The sequence below is a fragment of the Symphalangus syndactylus genome, chromosome 12 (assembly GCF_028878055.3).
Source record: "Symphalangus syndactylus isolate Jambi chromosome 12, NHGRI_mSymSyn1-v2.1_pri, whole genome shotgun sequence".
Classification (NCBI taxonomy): domain Eukaryota; kingdom Metazoa; phylum Chordata; class Mammalia; order Primates; family Hylobatidae; genus Symphalangus; species Symphalangus syndactylus.
The window spans coordinates 46,444,515-46,466,293 of record NC_072441.2 but is presented as its reverse complement, the minus strand read 5'-3'; the positions used below and the strand labels follow the sequence as shown (position 1 = coordinate 46,466,293).

Sequence of the window (21,779 nt, the reverse complement as noted above, 5' to 3'; positions counted from 1 at the left end):
TTACTTATTTTCCCACTCAATTTCTAGCCTTATGCATATGTTTAGTAAGTATTTGTTGAGTGAAATTGATAGTATTCTGGTGGAGGCAAAAAATTTAGAAGGGATATTAAATCCCTAAAGCTGAGATAACCTGCTGTTTGAATCATGAGTCATTGTTGGATAGCATGTAAAGACCACATTGTTTCTTCTGAATAGTAGTTAAAGTAAGCCTCTCAGCTACTAATGCTACCCTGGCTATGGGAGTATGGCATTGATTTTGAAGTTATGGCATGTGGCTTTTACTTCACTATTGTTCTCTGGGGCTTGGGTTAGGATACCATCTTTTCTGTAGACGACTTTCATTTCAGACTTCCTTCTAGGCATATTAACTGAAGCTAAATTTTTTTATTTTTCAAAATATGGAAGAATGTAAAAGACCTAAAGTCCTGTCAGTTTAGGATTTTGCTGGTATATGTAGCAAGAGACAGTATATCCTAGTGGATTATTTTTATTTATAGATTGTGGAGAGACAGTATTACTACAGAGGATTATACCTAATTATATTCAGAAAATATATTCCAAAATTAGGTATAATTTTGAGTCACACATTTGGTACTTTTTAGTTTTTGTAACGTGTGTTGTTTAATATGGAGGCCCCTAGCTACATGTGATGAGTGAGCTCTTGACGTGACTAGTCTGAATTGAGATGTGGTGTACGTGTGAAATTCATACTGAATTTCAGACTTAATATTAAAGAAAGAATGTAAAATATTACACTAATAATTTCTTCATATTCCTTATCTATTGAAATAATGTTTTGAGTATATTGGGTTAAAAAATATAATTTCATTTGTTTTACTTGTTTTTACTTTTTAAAATATAGCTACTAGAAAATCTTAAATAACTGATATGGGCTAAAAATGTATTATAATTTCATTTGTTTTACTTGTTTTTACTTTTTAAAATATAGCTACTAGAAAATCTTTTTTTTTTTTTTTTTTTTTGAGATGGAGTCTTGCTCTGTCGCCCAGGCTGGAGTGCAGTGGCGCAATCTTGGCTCACTGCAAGCTCCGCCTCCCGGGTTCATGCCATTCTCCTGCCTCAGCCTCTCCAAGTAGCTGGGACTACAGGCGCCCGCCACTACGCCCGGCTAATTTTTTTGTATTTTTAGTAGAGACAGAGTTTCACCGTGGTCTCGATCTCCTGACCTCGTGATCCGCCCGCCTCGGCATCCCAGAGTGCTGGGATTACAAGCGTGAGCCACTGTGCCCGGCCAGCTACTAGAAAATCTTAACTGATATGGCTTGCATTTGTGGTTTGCCTTATATTTCTATTAGAGAGTGCTTTTCTATTGATTGATTGATTGGTTGATTGACTGGTTGATTGAGATGAAGTCTCACTGTGTAGCCTAGGCTAGTCTTGAACTCCTGGGCTCAAGTGATCCTGCTGCCTTGGCCTTCCAAGGTGTGATCCAAGGTGCTGAAATCACAGGCCTGAGCCATGTCAACTGGATGAGAGTGGTTTTTAACCCATCAAAATGTTCAGTTTTTCAGGGCCTTTTTACATTTTCCTTCTTTTTTTTTTTTTTTTGCCTGGCTCTTTGTTTATCTGGCTTCTTTCTGCTCATTTCATAGATCTTATCTTAAACGTTGCCTCCTCAGAAAGGCAGTCCTTATCCACCCTATCAAATTAAGTTCTTTAGTGTTTTGCCCTCATGTCATGTATCCTTCTCTGCATTTATTTGTTCACTATTTGTCTGACTTAACTAAACTAGCTCTGTGAGGGAAAGGACCATGCCTATTTTGTTTATGACACTTTTAGCACCCAATATAATGTTCTTTTAGAAAATAGATTCTAAATAAATTCTTGTTCAATGAGTGATACTGGTATTAGTAAGCAGTGGGCTCACTGCTTGACGCTCATAGAACCCAATACTATGACACCAGCTTTTGAGAAAAGAAAAAGAGCTTTATTGTGAGCTGACTGGCAAGGAGACAGGAGTTTAAGAAAGAAAATATGGAGGAGGATGTCATAAAAGAAATTAGGAAAACAGGGCTGTGCTGCACCGCCGCCCCTCGGCATGCGCAGGTCGACTCCCCGCTCCCCACAAAAAAGGAAAAGTTCCCAGAACTGAACAACCTGCTGTGCTTAGCACTCCAATTGGTCCTTTTCTAAATTAAAAGGGCCCATCGGAGTGCTAAGCACAATAGGTGAAAAAAATATCTGTATTAAGACATTTCATTAGGCTGGGTGCAGTGAGTGGCTCATGCCTGTAATCCCAGCACTTTGGGAGGTCGAGGCGGGCAGATCACTTGAGGCCAGGAGTTCGAGATCAGCCTGGCCTACATGGTGAAACCCCATCTCTACTAAAAACACAAAAATTAGCCAGGCATGGTGGCACGTGCCTGTAATTCCAGGTACTCAGGAGGCTGAGGCAGGAGAATTGCTTGAACCCAGGAGGCGGAGGCTGCAGTGAGCTGAGATTGCGCCACTGTACTCTAGCCTGGGCAACAGAGTGAGACTCCATCTCAAAAAAAAAAATAAAAAAGACATTTTATTGAATTTTCACAACTATGGGGCTAAGGAGAAGATAGAGAATTTCCCAGAGGTAAAGGAAAAATGGGTTAGTTAATAAAATTAGAGTAGTTTCAGGCTCTTCAGCAAGAATACTGGAAGCAAAAAGACAATAGAGGGCAATATCTTAAAAAGTATAAGGGAAAATTATTTTTTTTTTAAGACAGGGTCTTTCTCTGTCGCCCAGGCTTGAGTGCAGTGGCGTGATCTCAGCTCACTGCCACCTCTGCCCCCTGGGTTCAAGCAACTCTCCTGCTTCAGCCTCCCAAGTAGTTGTAATTATAGGCATGCACCACCATGCCTGGCTAATTTTTTGTATTTTAAGTAGAGATGGGGTTTCACCATGTTGCCTAGGCTGGTTTCGAACTCCTGAGCTCAGATGATCCACCCACCTTGGCTTCCCAAAGTGCTGAGATTACAGATGTGAGCCACTGTGCTTGGTTGGGAAAATTATTTGTAATCTAAGAGTTTATAGTGCAGTCATTTTCAAGTGTAACAATAGAAAAAAAAAACACACCTATTGTGCTTAGCTAGGTGTATATATTTATTTACATATATTTATAGATACTATATATATATGTAGAAATTACCATTTATTCCACAGAGACATTTATTGAGCATCTGGTTTATGATAGACAAGATCTTTGATACTGGGGATATAGAGGTATTCAAGGCAGTCTCTCCTGTTGGAAAGTTAAATAGTAGATGAAACTGACCTTTGTATATATTATTAAAGATGTGCTAGAGTATCCATATTAAAAGCTTCTGAATGCCCAGGCTTATTTGTTCATATTGTAGAATCGTTGCCTTTTAAGAAGTAGAAAAAGCATTTTCACATATGCAGTGTCTCAAAGTCACCTCTCATGCAACCCCTTTCAGGAAGGTAGTAGAGGAGGTACTCCACCACAGTTAGAGTATTTTGAGCAAAAGGAAGACCTAGTGTTTAGGAAACAAATGATCCAACCCAAGAGAGGTGAAAGGAATACCTGGGATCACAGTTGTGTACCAGTTGTAGAGCAACTAGTCCAGAATGGAGCAAATCAGAAGGTTGCAGAAAGGACTTGTACAAAAATATAAGATTGATAGCACATGTGATATGCTCGAATATGTTGAGGAGATTTATATAATTGGATGAATTGGGGGTGAATTCATAAGTACAAATAAAGCTAAACAGTTAAGACATTTATTAACTCCAGGGAAAGTAAAAAATTGGTCCAAGAAAGTAAAAGTAGTCACAATATACCTCATAGAACAACTGTGACTAAAGTTACGTAGTCATGTTAATGCATACACTGAATATTGGTGTAACCAAAAATATGTTTTTTATTTTATTTTTATTTTTTTGAGAGAGAGTCTCATTCTGTCGCTCAGGCTACAGTGCAGTGGTGCAATCTTGGCTCATTGCCAGCTCTGCCTCCCAGGTTCATGCCATTCTCCTGCCTCAGCCTCCCGAGTAGCTGGGACTACAGGTGCCCGCCACCATGCCTGGCTAATTTTTTGTGTTTTTAGTAGAAACGGGGTTTCACCGTGTTAGCCAGGATGGTCTTGATCTCCTGACCTTGTGATCTGTCCGCCTCGGCCTCCCAAAGTGCTGGGATTACAGGTGTGGGCCACCACACCCAGCCCAAACATATGTTTTAATTACATAGGGATAATGGAATGTATGAAGTGTTTGTATGTTATGGTGGGCAAGGTTGATGATATGGATGATGGATAAAGAACTAATTGACCTTTTTCACAGGAAGAAGTCAACAGATAAAATATTACTTTTTTTTTTTCTGGTCATAGGCCTCATATAAGTGGTAAAAATTAAAAGTAAGGGGAAAAAGGCAATGGGGTAGACATTTATTATAGCCAAAGGAGGGTCAGGAATTCTACTTCTGGATCTGGGGATGATAGGAAAGTTCAAAAATTATTTGCAAAATTTTGTTCATATGTGCATGAATTTCTCAAAGGAGTTTGTGACCCCTAAAATGTCTAAAGAGTATAGTGTAGTGTGATGATTGTGGTGTTTCTCAGCGTGTTTGTGAAAGTGTTAATTTCAGTTTTGATTCGTGATTTATTTTTATGTTTTCATGTATTACTTCATTATCTTGTTATATGAAAGATGACTTAGTTTGGTAAACCAAATACCATTTTTTATTTGGTTTTATATTAAAATAAACCTGTTAAGTATTGCTTTGTATCTGTTGCCTTCTGAGTTAACGTCTTCAGCTCTTCTAGTTCATTGATTTTCTGTTTATGTCTGTTTAATTCTCTATCCCTCTCCTCTGTCTTCCCCACATCTCACCTCCCTTTTTTTCCTATTTCATTTATTAAATTTTTTATTTCTATAAGTTCCATTTGGATACTTCAAAAATTTGCATGATCTTTGTTTGTATCCTATTCCTTGCTCATTTAAAAAATTCTTTTATTGCTTTAAGCGTTTTAGAAGTAGTTATATATTCTGTATTTGATAATTCCAATAGTTGAAGTGCCTGTGGGTCTAATTCTATGCTCAGCTGTCGTTTATTGAGTTTTGTCTCTTGTGTGAGTTATATTTTTGAGTAGTGAGCTTATTTTCATGTGTGTCAACTTTGGTGGCTTGATTGAGCATTTTAAGAGACTTAGCAGTTATGTGAACATGAATTAATATGGATATTTGGAAATCTGAGGCTGTGGGCCCACTTTTAGCAGATGTAGATTATGTGTGATAAGGTTGGATCTACATTTTAGTGACTCTTCGAATGCTTGGCAAAGTACATTATTTTATAACACTTTCTGTGCTCTAAATGGGGAGGGAGTTTTTCCTTGCCTGAAGTTAGCATGATTTGGCTAATTAAGTGAATACTCATATTCAATAGTTAGTACTCTCCTGCTTAACTAGGTATATATATTTATTTACATATATTTATAGATACTATACATATATGTAGAAATTACCCTTTATTCCACAGAGACATTTATTGAGCATCTGGTTTATGATAGACAAGATCTTTGATACTGGAGATATAGAGATATTCAAGGCAATCTCTCCTGTTGGAAAGTTAAATAGTAGATGAAACTGACCTTTGTATGTATTTTTAAAGATGTGCTAGAGTATCCATATTAAAAGCTTCTGAATGCCCAGGCTTATTTGTTCATATTGTAGAATGGTTGCCTTTTAAGAAGTTAAAAATTAGGAGCTCCAGCTGAAGGAGGAGGTTAAGTAAGGAGAGCTCTATACCATGGCTGGTACAAAGCTAACTGCCAGCAGATGCACCAGTGGTAAAACACCCAGGAAGCAACTGGCTACAAAAGCTGCTTGCAAGAGTGTGCCCTCTACTGGAGGAGTGAAGAAGCCTTATCATCATGACTATAATACAATTTATTTGTCCTATCTCCTGTTTGGCTATTATGAATAAAGTAGCTATGAAGGTTTTTTTTTTTTTTTTTTTTTTTTGAGACAGAGTTTCGCTCTTGTTGCCCAGGTTAGAGTGCAATGGCGCGATCTCGGCTCACCGCAACCTCTGCCTCCTGGGTTCAAGTGATTCTCCTGCCTCAACCTCCCGAGTAGCTGGGATTACACGTATACACCACCACGCCCAGCTAATTTTTGTATTTTTAGTAGAGATGTCGTTTCTTCATGTTGGTCAGGCTGGTCTTGAACTCCCGACCTCAGGTGATCTGCCCGCGTCGGCCTCCCAAAGTGCTGGGATTACAAGCATGAGCCACCGTGCCTGGCCAATATTTATTTATATTTTCTTAGTGTCCTTGTACCTACTCATAGCACACTATAGACAAATGAAAAGATGTTTTTTTTCTCAATTATTTGAAGCCTCTGTCTCCTCAAAATAAAAATAAGTCTGGTATGCTGTCTTTACTGATACTCTATACTTTTAGTCTCCTGGTTTTATTTCAAGCACTGTTAAATATTTTAATTTTGTTTTGTGGGATAATATGATATTCCAGTTACTGTAGCGGTGTAACAAACCACCATGAAACTTAATGGCTTCAAATTATTTTAGTATGTGCTTAGATTCTGTGGGTCAGGAATTTAGACAGAGGATTATGAAGAGGACTTGTCTCTGCTTCATGTCTTTGGTCTCAGCTGGGAAGACTTAGAGTCTGGGGTTGACTCTTCAGTTAGGGCCTAGAATCAGTTGGGGGTATGTTCACATTTGTGCCTGGTGGTTGAGGCTGGAACCTCAGCTGGACTGTTAGTGAGAATGCCTGTACTCTCCACGTGGTCTCTGCGTGGGCTAGTTTGGGCTTCTTGAAAGTATGGTAGCCAGATTCCAAGAGTTAAGCTCAGTAACCACTTTTGGTGCCCACTTTTGGTTGAAGCAGTCAGCCAGCTTTGCTTGGGCTCAAGGGGAGGGGATGTGGACTTCACCACTCTATGGGAAGACGAGGGATAGGAAATGTGGCCATGTTATGGATTGGATTGTGTCCTTCAAAAAGATTTGTTGAAGTCCAGCTATCACAGTACCCTAGTACCTCAGAATGTGACTTTATTTGGAAACAGAGTTGTTGTAAATGTAATTAGGGAAGATACAGTCACCTGAGGGGAGAATGTCATGTGATCATGGAGGCTGAGATCCAAGTGCTTGAAGTGCTGCAACTGCAAACCAAGAAATGCTGGTCATTACTGGCAAACCACCCAAAGCTAGGAAGAGGCAAGGGAGGATTCTCCCTACAAGTTTTAGAGGGAAAATGACCCTGCTGACAACTTGATTTTGGACTTCTAGCCTCCAGAACTGTGAGACAATACATTTCTGGGTTTTTTTTTTTTTTTTTTTGGTGAGATGGAGTCTGGCTCTGTCACCCAGGCTGGAGTGCAGTGGCATGATCTCAGCTCACTGCAACCTCCACCTTCCGGGTTCAAGCAATTCTCCTGTCTCAACCTCTCGAGTAGCTGGGACTACAGGCACCCAATATCACACCCGGCTAATTTTTGTATTTTTGGTAGAGACGGAGTTTTGTCATATTGGCCAGGCTGGTCTCAAACTCCTGATCTCAAGTGATCCACCTGACTTGGCCTCCCAAAGTGCTGGGATTACAGGCGTGAGCCACCACACCCGGCTTATTTCTGTTGTTTTAAGCCACCCAGTTTGTGGTACTTTGTAACAGCAGTACTAGGAAACTAAGATAACAATTAGTTTTCTTGCTGCATCTACAGGGGATTGGTTCCAAGATCACTGCCCTCATACTACCATGGATGCTTAAATCCCATATATAAAATAGTGCAGTATTTGTATATAACATACACACATCTTCCTGTGTACTTTAAAATCATTTCTAGATTACTTATGATACCTAATACAATGTAAATGCTGTGTAAGTAGTTGTTATACGGTACTGTTTTTAAGAAAATCTGTATTATTTTTAATTGTATTATTATATTTTGAATATTTGTGATGCATGGTTAGTTCAGAACCTGTGGATATGGAACCTGCGGACTATATAGGCCATCTTTGGGAAATATAGACTTTTACAAATGTGTCATAAATAGAAATTATTCTATAGCTTTTCCCCCATTACTTGTATTGGGTAATAATATATAATAATATGTGGTTTTTTTTTGAACCAGAGTCTTGCTCTGTTGCCCAGGCTGGAGAGCAGTGGTATGATCACAGTTCACTGCAGCCTTGACCTCTCAGGCTCAAGCGATCCTCCCGCCTCAGCATCCCAAGTAGCTGGGATCACAGACACACGCCACCATGCCTGGCTAATTTTCTTTTTAATTTTTTGTAGAGACAGGGTCTCATTCTGTTGCCCAGGCTGATCTTGAACTGCTGGACACAAGCAGTCCTTCTGCCTTGGCCTCCCAAAGTACTGGGATTACAAGCATGAGCCACTGTGCCTCGCCCATTTACACTTTTCTATATCCAAGAGCAATTTACCAGAAGGGACTATTTTTTTTTTTTCTTTTTTTTTTTTTTTTATTATACTTTAGGGTTTTAGGGTACATGTGCACAATGTGCAGGTTTGTTACATATGTATCCATGTGCCATGTTGATTTCCTGCACCCATTAATTCGTCATTTAGCATTAGGTGTATCTCCTAATGCTGTCCCTCCCCCCTCCCCCCACCCCACAACAGTCCCCGGAGCGTGATGTTCCCCTTCCTGTGTCCATGAGTTCTCATTGTTCAATTCCCACCTATGAGTGAGAACATGCGGTGTTTGGTTTTTTGTCCTTGCGATAGTTTACTGAGAATGATGTTTTCCAGTTTCATCCATGTCCAGAAGGGACTATTTTAATAGCCATCAGACTAATTTATATGTTAACATTTTTTTGGTGAATGAGTATAATACTTTCTTTTTTTTTTTTTTTTTTTTTTGAGACGGAGCCATGCTCTGTCGCCCAGGCTGGAGGGCAGTGATGCAATCTTGGCTCACTGCAACCTCTGCCTCCTGGGCTCAAGTGATCCTCTCACCTCAGCCTCCCAAGTAGCTGAGACTACAGGCGTGCACCACTACACCCGGCTAGTTTTTGTATTTTTAGTAGAGACAGGGTTTTACCATGTTGGCCAGACTGGTCTGGAGCTCCTGACCTCAAGTGATCCACCCACCTCAGCCTCCCAAAGTGCTGGGATTTCAGGTGTGAGCCACTGTGCCCAGCCAGTATAGTACTTTAAAAGTTATTTTTAGTGTGTATAACTGCAGAGGGAATTTTGAATAGGAGAGACCTTCATTGAAATGTGCTATTTAACAATCAAAATTAATCAAAAGTCATTGAGAAAATATTGAGTACTCACTGGTAAAAAGGAAAGGCCTTAGACACATTAAATTTAACAGAGTTTAATTGAGCAAAGAACGATTCACAACTTGGACAGCCTTCAGAACCAGAACAAGTTCAGAGAATGCTGACCTGCAATGTGGTCAAGCAGCATCTACGGACAGAAAACAGAAGCGAGGTAAAGAGACAGCTCTTTTGGTTACAGCTTGGCATTTGCTTTATTAGAACATAGGTTGAATGTTGGCTGCCTAAAGCTCGGTTGCTGTGATTGATTGAGACCCAGCTATTTATTACGTAAGTATACTGTACACCCAACTTAGGCTTTCAGTTATTTTGCCAACTAAGTTAGGTTGCTCTTTGTTATGTGAGGACTCAAGTACATGGGCATCCTTAGGCCAAGTTTAGTTTAACACTATTCACCAATTTTATTTTCAGGTCATCAAGAAGATTCATGAAAAGTAATGAATAGTCTGTCTTTGACCTACAGGAATATATATGAAATAATGTTTTTGTTTTATTTTTCAGACAAGCTCTCATTCTGTTGCCCAGGCTAGAGTGCAGTGGCATAATCATGGCTCACTGCAGCTTTATGCTCCTGGGCTCAAGTGATCCTCCACCTCAGCCTCACAAGTGCCTCTACTACAGGTCTGTGCCACCACACCCAGCTAATTTTTTTTGTGGAGATGAGGTCTCATTATGTTGCCCAGGCTGGTCTTGAATTCTTGATCTCAAGTGATCCTCCTGCCTCTGCCTCCCAAAGTGTTGGGATTATAGGCCTGAGCCATCATACCTGGCCTATTTTTCTTTCTTAAGGTACTGAGAGGCAGTAGTACATCTAATGGTTTATAATATAACAAGGTAAGCATAATATGACACATATAGCACTGTGGAGATGAGGTGATAGTGTATCTGAAAGTACTCAGTGAATATTATCATTATTAATGAATGTCACAATATTTAATATAAACAAGAAGTACCATAGAAGTGAAGAGAAACATGACACAGCACACAAACACCTTAAAGAATGAGTACTGTTGGCAACTGAGCAGCATTTCTCAGAATTTGTTTTTCAGTAAAGAGTGAAAAAGGCTGGGTGCGGTGGCCCACACCTGTAATCCCAGCACTTTTGGAGGCCGAGGCAGGTAGATCGCTTGAGCCCCAGGAGTTTGAGACCAGCCTGGGCAACATGGTGAAACCCTGTCTCTGCCAAAAAAAAAAAAAAAAAAAAAAAAATTTAGCCTGGCATGGTAGTTGTGTGCCTGTGGTCCCAGCTACTCGGGAGGCTGAGGTGGGAGGATTGCTTGAGCTTGAGAGGTTGAGACTGCAGTAAGCTATGATTGCACCACTGCACTCCAGCCTGGGTGACAAGACCCTGTCTCAAAAAAAAGAGAGAAAAACGATTCCTGACTAGTCAAGTTTGGAAAGTAAATTCCTCTACCTTCTACTTTTGACAGTGTATAATGTCTGAGAATTTCTGTAATAAAAAAAATTTTACTTAAGGACGTCAGCTTTTAATAATGTTATTCACTACATAGTTTGGAAAAACTCTTCCTCTATAAAGCACCTCAAAATGCAAACATCCTTTTAAATGCAAAGTTGTATTTTCAAGAATGTAAGAGAGGGCCAGGCGCGGTGGCTCACGCCTGTAATCCCAGCACTTTGGGAGGCCAAGGCGGGCGGATCACGAGGTCAGGAGATCGAGACCATCCTGGCTGAGAAGGTGAAACCCCGTCTCTACTAAAAATACAAAAAATTAGCCGAGCGTGGTGGTGGGCGCCTGTAGTCCCACCTACTCGGGAGGCTGAGGCAGGAGAATGGCGTGAACCCGGAAGGCGGAGCTTGCAGTGAGCCGAGGTTGCACCACTGCACTCCAGCCTGGGCGACAGAGCAAGACTCCGTCTCAAAAAAAAAAAAGAAAAAAAAAAAAGAATGTAAGAGAAATGCCCCTTCTCCAAAAACAGAGCCACTCTAGAAACCACCAGATGGTCTTCAAGTCTGCCGTCCTCTGTGTGTGTGTGTGTGTGTGTGTGTGTGTGTATAGATATTTTACTTAATTATTTACTTTTGACTAATATAAAGATATTTAGCATAACTATATTAATTTCAGACAAAGCAAACGAGAAGAAGGAGAATTATCAGGGATAAGGACAGGCATTACATAATGATAAATGGGTCCGTTGTCCAAGAAGACATAATAGTCTGTGAGGCAAAAACCAATAACAATGTAAGGAGTAATAGACAAATTCACTATTATAGTTGGATGCCTCAACACCTCTCAGTAGTTTATAGTGTAGCAGACATAAAATCAGTTAGGCTATAGCTGAATAGCACCATTTATCAACTGGATTTAATTGATATATATAGACTGCTTCATCCAACAACAGCAAAAAACACATTTTTCTCAAACTCATATGGAACATTCGCCAAGATTAACCACATTCTGGGACATAAAACACATCTTAACTTGTATTCTCAGACCACGGTGGAATTAAGTTAGAGATCACTAACAATTATCTATACAACTTGTGTTGTATAGTTAGAAAGATATTTGGAGAATCTGTAAATACTTATTAATTAAGCATATTCATAATTAAGTATAATTCATTATAATTAAGTATATTCACATTGTTGTACAACCACCATCACCATCATCTCTATAATTTTTTCATCTTTCCAAAGAAACTCTGTGGCCACTAATCAGTAACTCCCTTTTTCCTCTTCCCGTGGCAACCACCATTTTACTTTCTGTCTCTGTGGATTTGACTATCTCATAAAAGTGGAATCACACAATATTTGTCATTTTATGGCTGGCTTTTTTCACTTCGTATAATGTCCTCAGGGTGTGTTCATGTTGTGTCATGAATGTCAGAATTTCCTTCCCTTTTTTTTTTTTTTTGAGAAGGAGTCTTGCTCTGTCGCCAGGCTGGAGTGCAGTGGCACGATCTTGGTGCACTGCAACCTCCGCCTCCCGGGTTCAAGCGATTCTCTTGCCTTAACCTCCCAAGTAGCTGGGATTACAGGTGCTCGCCACCATGCCCAGCTAATTTTTGTATTTTTAGTAGACACGGGGTTTTGCCATGTTGGCCAAACTGGTCTCGAACTCCTGACCTCAGGTGATCTACCCACCTCGGCCTCTCAAAGTGCTGGGATTACAGGCGTGAGCCATCATGTCTGGCCCTCCTTCCTTTTTAAGGCTGAATAATAGTCCATTGTATAGAGATAGCACATTTTGTTTATCCATTAATCCATTGATGTACACTTGGTTGTTTATCCCTTTTGGCTGTTGTGAATAATGCTGCTATGAACATGGGTATGTAAATGTCTAAATCCTTGTTTCAGTTCTTTGGATAAATACCCAGAAGTGGAACTGCTGGATCTTATAATTCTGTGTTAAATTTTTGGAGGAACTGCCATACTGTTTTCCACAGCAGCTGTGCTGTTTATATTTCCATTAACAATGTCAACATTTGTTATTTTCCTTTTTGATAATGGCCATCAAAATGTGTATGAAATGATATCTCGTTGTGGTTTTGATTTGCATTTTTTAAATTTTAATTTAAATTTTTTTTTTTTTTTTTTGAGACAGAGTTTTGCTCTTGTCGCCCAGGCTGGAGTGCAATGGCACTGTCTCGGCTCACTGCAACCTCCGCCTCCTGGGTTCAAGTGATTCTCCTGCCTCAGCCTCCTGAGTAGCTGAGATTACAGGGACCCGCCACCACACCCAGCTAATTTTTGTATTTTTAGTAGAAATGGGGTTTCTCCACGTTGGCCAGGCTGGTCTGGAACTCCTGACCTCAGGTGATCCACCTGCTTCAGCCTCCCGAAGTGCTGGGATTACAGGCATGAGCTACCGTGCCTGGCTGATTTGCATTTTATTAATGATTAGTGATGTTAGCCGGGCACAGTGGCTCATGCCTATAGTACCAGCTACTCAGGAGGCTGAGGCAGGAGGATTGCTTGAGGCCAGGAGTTCGAGACCAGCCTGGGCGATATAGCAAGACCTCATCTCTTAAAAAAATTAGGAATGTTGAACATATTTTCAAAAGCCCCTGTGATTATTGGCCATTTATATATCTTCTTTGGGGAAATGTCTGTTCAAATCCTTTGCTCATCTTTTAATCAGATTATTTGTTTTTTTGTGTGTTACTAATTTGTAGGAGTTCTTTATATATTCTAGATATTAAACCCATACAGCTGTATGATTTGCAAATATTTGCTTTCATTTTTGTGGGTTATTTTTACTCTGTTGATACACAAAAGTTTTTAATTTTGATGGAGTCCAATTTATCTTTTTTTTCCTTTTGTTGCCTGTGCTTTTTGTGTTAGTCTAAGGAATCATTGCCAAATCATTGTCATGAAGTTTTTCCCTTATGTTTTCTTCTAAGTTTTATAGTTTTAGTTCTATTATTTAGGTCTTCAATCCATTGTGATTTAAGAGGTCTTTTAAATGAGCTGAATCTTTGATTTCTTATCTCTAAAATGGAGACATTACCTACTTTATAGAATTATGAATGAGCACTAAAATGAGTTAATATGAAATGATGTGAAAAGTCCTAAAAAAAAAAGTACTAAGTTGTCGGATCAGCCTTTATATTAATAAACAAGCTAACCCCACAATGACAAAGAATAACCCCATCAGCCCAGTTTTCTGAATCGTACCAGTTTTTTTTTCTTTTTAAAATAAAATCAAATGAAGTTACTGTCCGTTTGAAGGCCTTTTTCAAAAATAGGATTTGTTATGTAATAATATCTTGACTATCCTTTTGGAATCTCCAGCCTTTAGGAATTAGTCTGATTCAAGAAACCTCAAAAATAAAGGTCATTGTGGTAGGAATGGGAATATTTTGCAGCTCCTATTTCTTTATCTCTCAGATACTCCTCAACTTACTATAATCTGGTTTCTGCCTTCTCTTGGTGAAATGGACTCACTGAAGTCATTAGTGACCACATCCATTGCCAACCTTTGGTCTTGCTCATTCTTGATAGTGGTTAAGAGCAAGGAATCTCCAGCCAGATTGCCTATGTTTGACTTTTATTAGCTTTGTGACCTTATGTAAGTTGTATAGCATTTTTGTGTCATCATTTCTTCACTTGTAAAATGTGGAAAATAGTAATACCCACTTTATAGCATTTTAATAATTAAATAGATTTAATACATATAAAGTGTTTACAACAGTACCTGGTACGATTTAAATGCTGAAAAAGTGTTTGCTGATATATTCCCCTCCTCTTTGAAACTTTGTTTCCAAAGTTCTGTGGCACCATACAGTAGGAGTTGCATGGAATCTACATAGAGTTTAAGTAGCGCAGAAGGCTGGTCAAAATTTCACATCAGAGTCCCTAAAAACCATACCACGTGGAAACTGTTATACTGGCTTTCAGTACTAAGTCTAAGACTGCCATACAATTGACAAAGATACTAAAGGGAGTGATAGAGATTCTATTTTATATACTTTTCCATATGACTATAAGAAATATAGGAATAATGACAGGGTAAGGGACTATCTTTAATTATAGCAGTCTCCATGCTTTGCATAGTGACTTACACAGAATACTCAGTAAATATTAGTTGATTTTATGCATACATGTATACAGACACACACATATACACATATATATATCTGACATAGTAAAAGTGAGCCCAATAAAAAATAAAACCAAAATCTTGACCTGTGTATTTTTGGTCCACTCATCTCAAGGAAGGAACATGAGATGTCTGGTTGGCAGTCCCTTATAATGGCCAGCTTTGTGAGAATCAAAGAGTGTAAGAAAATTGTCAAGAGACAAGAAACCAGAAAAGAAAAAGCAGAGATAAAAATGAGTGTAGCCGGGCGCGGTGGCTCACGCTTGTAATCCCAGCACTTTGGGAGGCTGAGGCGGGCGGATCACGAGGTCAGGAGATCGAGACCACAGTGAAACCCTGTCTCTACTAAAAATACAAAAAAAAATTAGCCGGGTGTGGTGGCGGGCACCTGTAGTCCCAGCTATTGGGAGAGGCTGAGGCAGGAGAATGGCGTGAACCCGGGAGGCGGAGCTTGCAGTGAGCCGAGATCACGCCACTGCACTCCAGCCTGGGTGACAGAGCGAGACTCCGTCTCAAAAAAAAAAAAAAAAATGAGTGTAACACAGATTAGAGGGGTGGGGATAAACAGCAGGTACTTTGGAGAAGCTAATAAGAGATGGAAAATAAAGCAGTTTTGCATTGTGGTGTGGTGGTGGAAAAGTCTCTTAGTCCTCAATAGCCCTTGAAAGTGTTTGAGCTGTGTTAAAAGCTACTTGTCTCTGGTTCCTGTACTTTTTGACGGAAGATTGTAAAATGATAATAGTGAACTGTTTATGTAAGCAAGCTGTATGTACACTAATGGTAACTATATTTTAAAATCATCTCATGCGTTCATTCAGTAAACAGATATGAAAAAGTATTAGGAAATATTCCCTGGCTCTAAGGAAGGGTAAAAAGATAGAACTGCAAAATGATTGGTGAATCTTTGTGACATCTGTGTATAGGTGAAATCCTGACATTATGAAATGTGTACTGCCGCACTGCCCCTTTTTAAAAGGTAACTTGACTTTTGACATTTAAAGATCTGTTGGGTTTTTGACTCTCAGTGATGGCACAGGTACCCATACTCATAGTTCCTCTTTAGCCACAATAGTACCCTTTACCCAGAGGGGAATATTATACTCTAGAAATGTGATTCAGTTTCACAGTATGATTCAGGAAGTAATTAACCATAGCCATGGCCTTTTCTCCCTCATGATTTTTTATCTAAAATCAGAATCTTTAAAAATAAATCTATTTTAGGGAAGTTAAGAGCATCCTTTTAATAAAATATAAAGTGATATAATCATGTCTGTTTCTCATGGGAGATTGTATTCAACTATTGTAATAGTATATAATGCTTTTACTACACTTAAAAAAATTGAGATATAATTTATATACCATAAATTTGCCCCTTTTAAAGTGTATAATTCAGTGGCATTTATTATATTCACAAGGTTGTGCAACCTTCACCGCTGACCAATCCCAGATTATTTTCATCGCCCCATAAAGAAATCCTGTACCAATTAGTAGTCATTTTCCATCCCTTTTCCCAGGCCCTGGAAATTACTAATCTACTTCTGGATTTGCCTATTCGGAACTTTTATGTAAATGGAATCATACAATATGTGGCGTTTTGTGTGTGATTACTAAGCCTTTTTAATGATGGTTTTAGCATTTTCAAAGTGTGTTCACTTTTTTTTTTTTGAGATGGAGTTTCGCTTTTGTCGCTCAGGTTGGAGTGCAGTGGCGTGATCTTGGCGCACTGCAACCTCTGCCTCCCGGGTTCAAGTGATTCTCCTGCCTCAGACTCCTGAGTAGCTGGGATTACAGGCACCCGCCACCATGCCCAGCTAATTTTTGTATTTTTAGTAGACACGGGGTTTTGCCATGTTGGCCAAGCTGGTCTCGAACTCCTGACCTCAGGTGATCTGCCCGCCTTGGCCTCCCAAAGTGTTAGGATTACAGGTGTGAGCCACTGCACCCGGCCAGTATGTTCACTTTTTAAAATAAATGCATAACACCTCTATGAGATAGACAGGAACTTTGTGACATAGTTGCATTGTCAGATTTATTTATATTTATTTATGTGACCTCAATTTACCCTAGGTTGAGGAAAAGAGATTCAAAGGTGGCAGGGTGGAAGTTTGGAAAAGTAAAATTAAAGGAAAAATAGTACATGATGATATATGAAAAAAATAATTTAGCCCTGTGGGATCTCTAGATTCTATGAATATTAAACTTTATTAAATTGCAACTGCAATTAAATACTCTTAACTATATTTAAGAACTTAAAATTTGAAGTTGAGTCTTTAGTAGTTATAGGCTGAATTCCATTTCAATGAGGTCTCAAGCATGTCAGAATTATGCTCTTGATTATTCCAAACTCTTTAAATCGAAGCCTGTTGCTACAGTGTGCAGAGGGGTATGATATAAATTTCTTTTAATAAAGCAATTAATAGGTGTCTTTTGCTTTTGCAGCAATTAACTTACTGAGTAGGGGAGTTTAATATAATGAAAATGTGAAGCATTAATTCTTGAAAATTTTAAGTATATTTGAAATTAATGTATTGGTGAAGTGTACCATTTTTCTATAAATTTTATACATTAGGTTTTCTTCCACTTTTCTGTAAATTTTATACATTAGGTTTTCTCTTTTTAAATATTAAGAGTGTGCTTTGGGGATGCAAATTTGTGCCATTTTCACAATTGAGTTTATAGTTGTTATCCTAAGATCAATAGGATAACAAATCACACAGTAGGCTATCTTGGTGCCTACTATGGCTTCTGTCATTTTGTGGCACAAATAAAATTTTGGCTAAATTATTATTTGGTTCTTCTATGGCCTTTTGCCCTTATGAGCTGTTTTCATCTATGAGTTGACAGGAAGGACTTCTTTTGCCTGGAAGCAGGCATAAATGATCGCCTCATGCTTCTCTTTCTTAGGTCTCTTAGGCCATTCAACTTTTCTTTCTTGGGATTCTTCTCTCAATGGTAACAGCCCACTGATGCTTTCTATAATATCATTTCTAAAGGAAGTAAGTTCTAAAAGGGGAAAATTATTGGCAAATGAAAAGAAAATGAGAGGTATGTTGAGTTTAATAAAACTCTTGCCCCTATTCAGCACTTGTAATGGAATCTTTGTCCTTTTAGATGCTCCATCCTCAGGTTAAGTGGCTTAACTATGTCCTTAGAATTGCTTTTCCATTTTATCCTTTCCGTACATGGAATTTTCCTGCTAAATTGAAGTGGAGGAAGTGGAGACAGAGAAAGAGCCATGTATATATTGAGGGCAGGAGGAAATGCTTGGGTAACCAGTGAGGAGAGTGGTACCTGCTACCAGGATCTGGACAGGATTTTTTTGTGTGTGTACATATGTTCGTATGGTTTGCCATATATAAACCAGTGTTAGCTTTGAACAGTATGTACATTTTCTTTTTCAGCTGAATTTGTTGTATACATATGTGCTTAGGAGGTTGACATGGTTTATGACAAATATGTGAGCATATGTATAATTCATTGAATCTTAGAAAAGAGAGAAATCTTAAAGGCTTTTTTCTTCCTGGTTAGCCACCTAAAACAGAAACTTACCCTTAACCAACTCTTGACATTTGGCTTTTACAATTGCCACATTAATGTAGCTATTGGTAGGAAATGTACTACTCTTTCCTAGGCATCCCATTCTATTTCTGAATAAGCCAACTATTAGAAATTCTACCTTGAACCCCTCTCGTTCTATTAACCCAGCCATTTACCATAATTTTGTTCCTATGGTGCTAGTCCCTCTTCTATAACAACACTCTTTAGTGGTTTGAAGAGTGATCAATCAAGGACCTCACTACATTTTATTTATGCTAAATACACCCAGTTTTTGTTGAATTGTTAGTCATGTTACAGGATTTCCCTGATCATCTAATGGACATGTTTTAATTCCTTGACTTGCATATGTTTTTGACTAAAACCCCAAGAAAGAATACATTTTACATCCTCACTCAATACACCCATATACATACATACATGTAGGATGTATTTTTAAAATAACAAAAATTTCATTAGACAACGTATCTTTAATTTGATATTTTTGCTCTTTTTCATTTTTGAAACATGCTGGTTGATTTTTGTCACTTCCTGATGGGTCTCAGGTTGGAACACTGTTCTGATTTGTTCATGCTGCAGAACTGAAATAAACAGTTTGCAAAAGCTGGATATTAGGGTATTGTTGCTAAAACAGGTTTTTACCTTTAATTCCTCAAAGAGAATATTCTGATGATGGTTATTAAGTAAATCCTAACAGAATTATTAAGTTCTTGGTAATGAATACAGTGAAACTAAAGTATATGCAACTTTTATTTTTGTCCTTAGGTGGCGACAGACAAAGTTGCAGAAAAGCTGAGCTCTACTCTCTCATGGGTGAAGAACACAGTATCGCATACAGTCAGTCAGATGGCCAGTCAGGTGGCAAGTCCATCTGCTTCATTACATACCACATCCTCATCTACCACACTATCAACACCAGCCCTTTCACCATCTTCCCCATCACAGTTGAGTCCAGACGACTTAGAACTCCTGGCTAAACTGGAAGAACAGAATAGGTGAGTGAGGTTGCTTGGCTTTTTTCTCTCCAATTATCATACAAATCCAGCCATTCATATTTACTTACACTAGAATTTTTTTTTTCTATTTTTTGGTTTCTTATTTATCAAAGTTACTTACAGAAGTGTTCGTCTTTTTTGGGTGGAGATTGGTCTTAAAAGAGACTAACATTTTCTTCTGGCTCAAATAGCTTTAGAGATTTGTTTTCTTAATATAGCACATTCCCTAAATCCTTCTTGAATTTTATCAGTTTTTTAAAAAGTAAATGAAACTATCACTTCATAATTTTAAACTCTCTGAACAGTCTCCTTTGGTAAAAGCATAAAATAATTTAATCCAGTATAGATATCTGATTTGTGGTTTAGAGTGGAAAATCTTTTCATAAATTATTCATAGAAAGCAAAATATCCTTTTCTTCTAACGGTATTAAATAGAATAGTTTTCTGCTCTGCTAGGAATGCATATTCCGGACTCTGTGTGTTTCCTTACTATGTTATTGTCAGAAGCTCTTTAGGGCATCATCTCTTTTATATATTTATTTTTATATATATATTATAATAGATTATATTATAATATATAATATATAAAATATATAATATACTTTATAATGTGTTATATATAATATAATATTATATTATATATTTTATATATAATATATGATATAATATATATGATATATATGATATATAGATATATCATATATCATATTCTATAATATATAATATAGCATATATTTATATATAATATAGAATATAATATATACATTATATACCTGTGGAAGAGCACCCTTTTGTGCTCAATCAAGCTATATAATGCTACTAGCTTAAAATCATAACAAAAATAACTTTTAACAGGTTTTTTGATGTATCGTTGTAATCAGCTATGCATACTTAAACTGTACAGTTTGATACATTCTGACATATGTATACACCTGTGAAATTGTCACCAAAATCAAGAAAATGAACATCTCCATTATCCCCGTCGCTGTCCCCAGGCAGCCACTGTAGTTTGCATTTTCTAGAATTTTGTAGAAATGTAATCATACAGTATGTAGTTTTTTTGGTATGGATTATTTCACTCAACATAATTTTGAAAGTCATGTTATAGCACATATCAATAGTTGATTCCTTTTTATAGTATTCCATCATGTGGAAATATCATAGTTTATTCACTCGCCTGTTGCTATTAAATGCCATTAACATTCGTGTTTAAGCCTTTGCATGGATGTATGCTTTCATGTCTCTTGGAATGGAATGACCGGATCATATGGTAGGTATATGTTTAACTGCCAAGCTGTTTTTCAAAGGGCCTGTACTTTTTGATATCCCACCAGCAGTGTATGAAATTACCAGTTCCACATCCTTGCCAACACTTGGTATGATCAGTCTTTTTAGTTTAAGCCATTTTATTAGGTATTAGTATCTCTGGTTTTAATTTAAATTTCTCTATTGGTTTTGAGCATCTTTTTATGTGTTTATTTGTCATCTGTATATATTCTTTGATTTTTAAAAAAAATTTGATTATTTGCTTTCTTATTACTATGTTTTGAGAGTTCTTTATATGTTTGGGGTAAAAGCCTTGTATCAAACACATGACTTTCAAATTCTTCCCCCAGCTGGCAGCTTACCATTCCCTTAAAAGTGTCTTTCAAAAAGCAGAAGTTTTATCTTATTTTATTTATTTTTGAGCATTCCAAGTTTACTCCTTTAAGTAAATCGAAAGCCACTATACATGTCCATGACAGTTAGAATAGAAAAGAGACAAAGGATAAATAGAAATAGTTTCTGTTGGAGGTGGAGCTTGCAGTAAGCGGAGATCGTGCCACTGCACTCCAGCCTGGGCGACAGAGCAAGACTCCGTCTCAAAAAAAGAAAAAGAAAAAGAAATAGTTTCTGTTCTGCTTATAGTAGTATTTTTCTGGATGTCAATAGAAAACATCAGTCAACTGAATTTGTTGGTAAAATATAGTTACTTTCGGCAAGTGTTTTGCTTTAGTATTTATACACGGACTGTAATGAAGTTGAGCTATCCCATCTTTCTTCTCATTTGTAACACATTCATACAAACAAAAAAGATGAATCCTACTGGAAGTGGGTCTTTATCAGAAATATGCCCCATTGCAGTTAAGTGATACCAAGAAAATCATTTTCTCATCCTAGGCCTAACATTCTTCATGCAAAAATTAGGAGATTGAATGAATATGATCTATAAGTTCCTACAATTCATGTATATACATCAATTTATACATCATGATGTAGGTAGACAGCGAGGCTGTACTTTCTGGCCCCCATGATGCTAGGCGTGGCCATATAACTTGCTTAAAGCAAATATGGTACATGTGTCTTGTAAGAGAAAACCGAAGTTTCTTTCATCTCTTTCTTCCTCTGCCA

The 21,779-nt window shown here is 37.9% G+C and overlaps 1 protein-coding gene across 4 annotated transcripts in view; it reads left to right on the top strand.

Moving 5' to 3' along the window:
- Positions 1-21,779, top strand: part of EVI5 (ecotropic viral integration site 5) — a 294,360-nt gene that overhangs the window by 29,470 nt on the left and 243,111 nt on the right. For all 4 annotated transcript variants that reach the window (XM_063625474.1, XM_063625476.1, XM_063625477.1 and 1 more), the window contains one exon: positions 19,159-19,388. In XM_063625474.1, the coding sequence (XP_063481544.1) occupies positions 19,240-19,388 (149 nt within the window). In that variant the 5' untranslated portion in view covers positions 19,159-19,239. Of the gene's footprint in view, positions 1-19,158; positions 19,389-21,779 lie in introns of those variants that run through there.